The sequence below is a fragment of the Limulus polyphemus genome, unplaced genomic scaffold (genome assembly GCF_000517525.1).
Source record: "Limulus polyphemus unplaced genomic scaffold, Limulus_polyphemus-2.1.2 Scaffold4200, whole genome shotgun sequence".
NCBI lineage: Eukaryota > Metazoa > Arthropoda > Merostomata > Xiphosura > Limulidae > Limulus > Limulus polyphemus.
This window is the reverse complement of record NW_013669810.1, coordinates 55,934-62,318: the sequence shown is the minus strand read 5'-3', so window position 1 is coordinate 62,318 and position 6,385 is coordinate 55,934. Positions and strand designations below refer to the sequence as shown.

General features: G+C 32.7%; 1 protein-coding gene across 1 annotated transcript in view; it reads left to right on the top strand.

Moving 5' to 3' along the window:
- Positions 1-6,385, top strand: part of LOC106470751 — a 64,996-nt gene that overhangs the window by 32,921 nt on the left and 25,690 nt on the right. The window contains exon 8 of the mRNA XM_022399387.1: positions 5,804-6,091. Coding sequence (XP_022255095.1) covers positions 5,804-6,091 — 288 coding nt within the window. The remainder of the gene's footprint in view (positions 1-5,803; positions 6,092-6,385) is intronic.

Below are 6,385 nucleotides of genomic sequence, written 5' to 3'. Positions count from 1 at the left end.
TAAATACCATTTCCTAATGTAATTTTCCAAGATATTAAAGATCATAATGCAAAAAACTAAATTTATTAAAAGTAATAGGCTTTATGTTTCTTAAACTACCTATATTTGTCAAAGTACTTATGAACTTTCGAACATATTCGTCCACTAGTTTTATTGTTGGAATGAAATATAGCAAGACTTGCATTGCCTACTAAGAAAGTTAGTAGCTGGTAGTCATCGGGTTAAAAAGCTTAAATACATGGTAAACAGTAATTATCAGCCAATAATAGATGACTGTAACATGTAGATACTCAATGCTTTGTACACTATACATTTGGTGTCTTTAGGGAGCGAATCCCTATATTATGATCTTGTAAAAAAAAATCAATGCACATAATATTAAATTTTATTATATAAATTCGTAGATTAATAACTTTAAAAGACACGAAGGTTTATTTAAATCAATGTTTTATATGTATATGTTTTATTTGAAAAAGCTGCTTTTCTACTGGTAAAATTTATGTATGCTTAGTGGGGGTTGTGTCTTAGTCTAGGTATATATTTACCCATTGCTATGTATTATGTTTAGAGAATTTAGTTGCACAGAAACTATAAATTCTCACTATATTCTCAAACAAATCTCTGACGATCTCCAGCTAGAGCTTAACATTTTACATTTCGAACTAATTACGATCAAAAAAGTAAACATCTACAGTAAATCATCATGAACCATATTAGCTAGCTACTACCTATGTTTATTATCATTACATTGTATAAAGTTAGCTACCATATCAAGTAATCCTTTGCCCATAGTTCAGCTTACAAAAGCCAGCAAACAAGATAAATAAAAAATTGGGAATTTAAAAACCTGCAAATAGGGATCATAAAAAATTAAGGAAACAAGCCTGAGGATACTGTAGACATTATTTACTCAAACTACAAATCCCTATTTTGACTCCACCAAATGTAATTCTAGGTAACAGCATGGAGCCAAAATAGGGGTTTGTAGTTTGAGTAGATAATGTTCTCAGTATCTCCAGCCTTGTTTGCTTACTTTTTTTATGATCCGTATTTGCAAATTTTTAAATTCCCAATTTTTTACTTGTACACATATATAAATATGTGTAGTCTATATCTTAGATGTTATTTATCACACTGCAAGTAATTTTTACCTAAATACACCCAAAACTGTAAAATTAGCCTTGAAATGCCTTTAGTAGGTCTTGCATTTATGAATAAACTTTTTATGTGAACCTTAATACTGATACAAGTAGCTTAGAATTAAATGTTATACATTATATAGTGGTGCATTCTGCCACAAGTAGCATGGATATAAAAATCATACTTTACATTGCATTGCATACCAAGAGTAGCTAGAAGTCATACAAAATGATTAAAATATCTCTGACATTTAGGTGCTAGGATATTAGCAATTTAACCCAGTGAGGAGCAAGGAAAGGAGGGGATCTTCATCTTGCCTCAAGAAAATTGATGATCCAATTTTCAATTTATGCCATAAACAAAACACAAGCACACTGCTTTTTGAAGTTAACAATTCTTTGAAGGTTAACCAATCATTCAGTCTTTTCTGTGCAATGTGTATAGAGCCCATGGAAACTTTCAGTTCCAATCATCTCATTCATGTCTTGACTATTGAAAGTCTACTTGCCGATATGCATGTTTGTCAGCTGGTGATCAAACAATGGAAATCAAAATGTAGAATTATATTCCTTTACTGATTTTGACTTATATTGGTGATTCAAATGTTTTACCAATTTATTTGTGAGGTTTAAATATTACTAAATACATGAAAAAAGCACAATGTAATGAAAAATTTATTAAAAATTTCCAGTGGCTAGATGTGATTCAGCAAGTTTTGGTTATGCATTTCTTAAAATTACAATCTAGAATACTATAAAGACTGACAACACCTTACACCGACCTGAAGACGAAAGGTGGAAGACTTTTGAAACGTCACCCTCTACACTTCTGACTCTAAAACAGGCAGTTGCTGTCCATTCTACAAAGTTTCATCATGAATACTCTGCCTAAATAATCTATCAAAGAATGTCTCTTAATTGGTTCTTGTAGTTGTTTGCTAATTGTGATTGGTTCTTGCCTGGAGCTACTGTAGTTTCCTTCTCTGTAGTTAATGGTATTGAAATCTTCTATTTACAAGGTTCTCCTATCCCAAACTTTTTCTGGTCATTAAATCCCTTTTTTGTGAAGACTTTTGTAGCGGTGGTTTCTTTAATATGTTTGGGTTTAGTTCATATGTGGTGTCTTTCTTGGAACAAACTCTTTGACACAGAGATTCTGTTAACAAAGGCCTTGAGCTGGTAGTTGGACCAGAAAAACACTATTGAAGGACCAAGATATCACTTTAAAACTTCTGATGACAGATTTCAATTTATTCATAAATGCCTCATTACAAGCATTGGGGTGAATATCATGGGTAATTTATTCTTTGTAGTATTTCACATATAATTTATTTTTAAGGTTTTATTTTCCTTTCCTGTCCTTTACCAATATTACTTGTCATGACACATGTCAATGGGTGGCCTCGGGCAATATTGCTGTATCATCAGCAGAGACACTTTAGCCTTCGACAGAATATTGGGATACTCGGCTAATATGCTAAGCCTTGTGAACTTAAAAATTATTAAGCTTTTCCGATATGCTTTTTAAACCATAAATAGCACATAATTAATTGAAATATAAAACTAAAACCTAAATACAATTTAATTGTCTATCTAACTAACATATTTATAGGTGAGAAACAATACAAAGTGCTAGAAAGGATATTAGGGGCAACAATACTGTAAGTAGAATCGAGAACTTATATGGATTTCTGTGCCTGCCAATTTGAAAATAACCAATGGAAAATTGTAGTCTAAAATTAGCTCTTTCTATTGGTTATAAACGTTTAGAGAAATATAGTGTTGATTGTGAAATCGTATGACAATTTTTAGAAAGTGGGCATGGCTTCTGTCAAGAGTTCCCAAGAGATTTATTTTTCCTTTCTTGGAATTTGACCTAATGAATTTGAAAGGAGAATATGTAAACAGAGCAATTAACCCAATTTCAGTCTATACGTTAAGGTCTTGTTTATGAGAAAAATTACTTAAGACTGACTGTAAGCTAAGACTTGTAACTGATTGTGTGTCACAGAATAGCAAAACCAAAGATTAAGAGTTTTTTGTAAGTTTCTTTTGAAATAAAGTATTTAAAACATAGATAACACAAAATATTGAATTATAATGAATGTTACAATGCTAATTTCATTGACATACCTTGATAGTAAATTTGCTTAATTAACCTTTGAATATAACTCAATAAAATTTTGTGACATGAACAGAAAGGGGACCCATAACCATACGGTTAAAGGCTAAATGGACTAACCCTACAAGCTTGTCATTTTCCAGGAAAAATTAATCTGCTTGTAGATCAGATTTTGCATCTTTGATGTATTATTTCATTCAAAAGTCCCTAATCCTACATTCAGCAGCCCTGTATATAGATGCCCTGAACCAGGATTGGTTAAGACAGTTTTTAATACTTATACCCCACCTTGAGTCATGATGAAGTTGTGTATACCTTTTCAGATTTTCTTATGGCCAGCACAGCCATGGTTTTATCTCCTGCAGCTTATGCAATTAATTTCCCTATTCCTCTTCCACTTTGGAAATATTTTCTATGCTGTCAGCCCAAAACTGTGATTTTTCTATCTACTTGTTTTTCAGTTAAATCTTCATGCTTTGATCCTCTCTGATCCATCATTAAAGAAGTTTAATTTCCTCCCAGTCCATTAGATGACTCACCATTCATACTGGCAGTCTTCTTTAACTGTTTACTGATCAAAGAAAAAGTTTTATCACCATTTGTGTAGATCAGTAGTTTTAAACCTTTTCACTCCATGTACCACTCAAATAAACCAAACCTTTCTGTGACAATTTAAGATGGTGATATTAAAATAAAAAAATTACAACTTGGATTAGAGTATTGCCATTATGTAGATAATATGGGAGTGAATCCCTTCTTGCTCTCAGTTTGGACCCATATTTAAATTTTTTTCTTCTTCTTTGTTGAAATGACTTATCTGCTTCTGCTCTGTAGAGTTACCAGGCTAAAGGTCCTTTAGACCATTCTTCCTTTCTCTGTTACTTGTTCTCTCCTCCACTTGTATTCTCTGACAAAATGAAGTCTTTTCAAATAGTGAAGCCTCATAATTCTTGTCATCTTCCAGATTGAGGTGTGTTTTTTTTATTTTGTGGGCTTTGATACCAAGTTTTTTAACCTTTAAGTATTTGTGACTTAAGTCTGTCTTGGAAAATGTACATTTTTGGTTTTGATGTATTCCTATTGTTATTGTCATTTACGTTTTATTTTCATGATAATTGTTATGTTCACACCCAGATAGAAGTTTTTGATAAACAAATATTTACTTTAGAAGGCCACGACAACTTTTCTCTAACTGTGTTGTCGAGCTTATCAGTAGAAAGTGATCACATTTTGTGCTTAATAAGGGCATAGTACTGCACTGATGTATCACTCACATGAACTTGTAACTCAAATACCCTGTAACAGATTATTTATATCATTTCAGAAGCTAGTGATTTAGGAGTTTCAGCTTTTTTTTCTGACAAAGTGGCTTAAGCTGGCCATCTTTTTTCTTTTTTAATGTAATCATCTGAGCTTGAATCTCCATCAGATGACTTCTCATCAGATCTGCTGAAATGTCATTGACACTGTCTGATACAGTTCTGAAAGAAAGTATGTTTTGAACTGTGTTCTGGACATTGCACTATTCTCGAGATGGTCCATTTGATTAGCTGTAAGCTTAAATCTGGCTTCTCTTCTTGGCTTTTCCTGTTGGGTTTTTTTTTTTGCTTTTTTCATTACGATGCACGCAGGTACACGTCACCATAAAATCAATCTCTACAACGTTTTCTTTACAATTTAGGGCACACAGTAGAATCATTTGTTTTAAAATTGTCATTGTCATATAAGGAATTCAAAGTGCCATTCTCTACAACAATTTTATTTCCATGTAGAAAATAATACTATGGTACCCAACGTTCATGGTACATTTGTTACCATGTTGATAATTCTATAGGACCATTCTACAACATTTCATAACTATGAAGAAAATACTACAGGATCTTTTTCTACAACATTTTCATTTCATCTAATTGGCCTAGTCATTTGTGCTTCACAATTTGGAGCCATAAGTATGTTATAAGAGTGATGGCCAAATCCCACTATGCTATTCAATTAAAAAAGCCCAAAAGTTGGTGGTGGGTGTTGTTGACTGTCTGCTTTCCCTCTAGTCTGTCAGTTTAAAATTAGGGACAGCTGGTACAGATACCCTGTGTGTTGCTTTGCACGAGAATCCAAAACAAATATTACCTTGTTAGGAATACGACAGAACTATTCGTTAAAGTATTTTTATTTTCATTACTTTTAAAGAGTATTTAGAAATGTGGAGATGTTTTTAGAAGTTTTGAAGACAACATCTTTCAAAGATATCTTTTTATGCAGTAGTGTAAGATTTTTCATAAAGTACAACATTCAAACAAAAGTTTATGCATAATTAGAAGGGTACGGTTTATGATAGTTACAAGTTCTGTTTGATAAGTGGATAGTATATGCAAACTTAGAATCGTGTACTTATTTATTTTGATGTAGTTCATTTGGAGGGTGTGTACAAAAAATTATGAAAGTATGTGTGTCCATAAAGTGTCAATGAAACATTAATTTTCATGCTTGGATATTTCTTTTGATTGTCATTTATTAATGTTTGGTTCTTTTTTTTTTTTTTCAGCCACAGTATGTGACTTTAATCCACAGCCAATGTTCTAGGCTTCTACTAATCTTGGCCATTGTCACCTCCCCTTTGCACTCACTTTACAAGGTTTTCAAGAAAGGGTTTCCCATGCAAACCTCCTCAGAGCAATTCAAGGAACCAGTGGTCAACCCTTGGCTAACATGGTTGTGTCCAACACTTTTCAGTAATGACTGCCAGAGTCCATTGATGTCCAGTGTATCAGTTTGGCTTTACGTTAAATTATGTGTATGTCAGCCAGTACCCAATTCCGACCTCATTTGCAAGGTAAATTTCTAGATAATGCTTCTTGATCTATCCATTTTAAAAATATAACCCTCCGTTTAGCTACTACACCATACTAGCTTCATTAGCAAAATAATCCCTGTCTCTTAGCTACTGTATCATACTTCACCTACTTTAATACAAGACCCTCATAAGTGCATGAAACTAGTCTCATTTTCAAAACACGACTTTTCTTCTAGATAGTGCATCATGCTCACCATATTATCCAAATGTGACCTAAGTAATACATCATGTTCAACCATGCTTCAAGGTACTCCTCTTATATTGTAATAACCA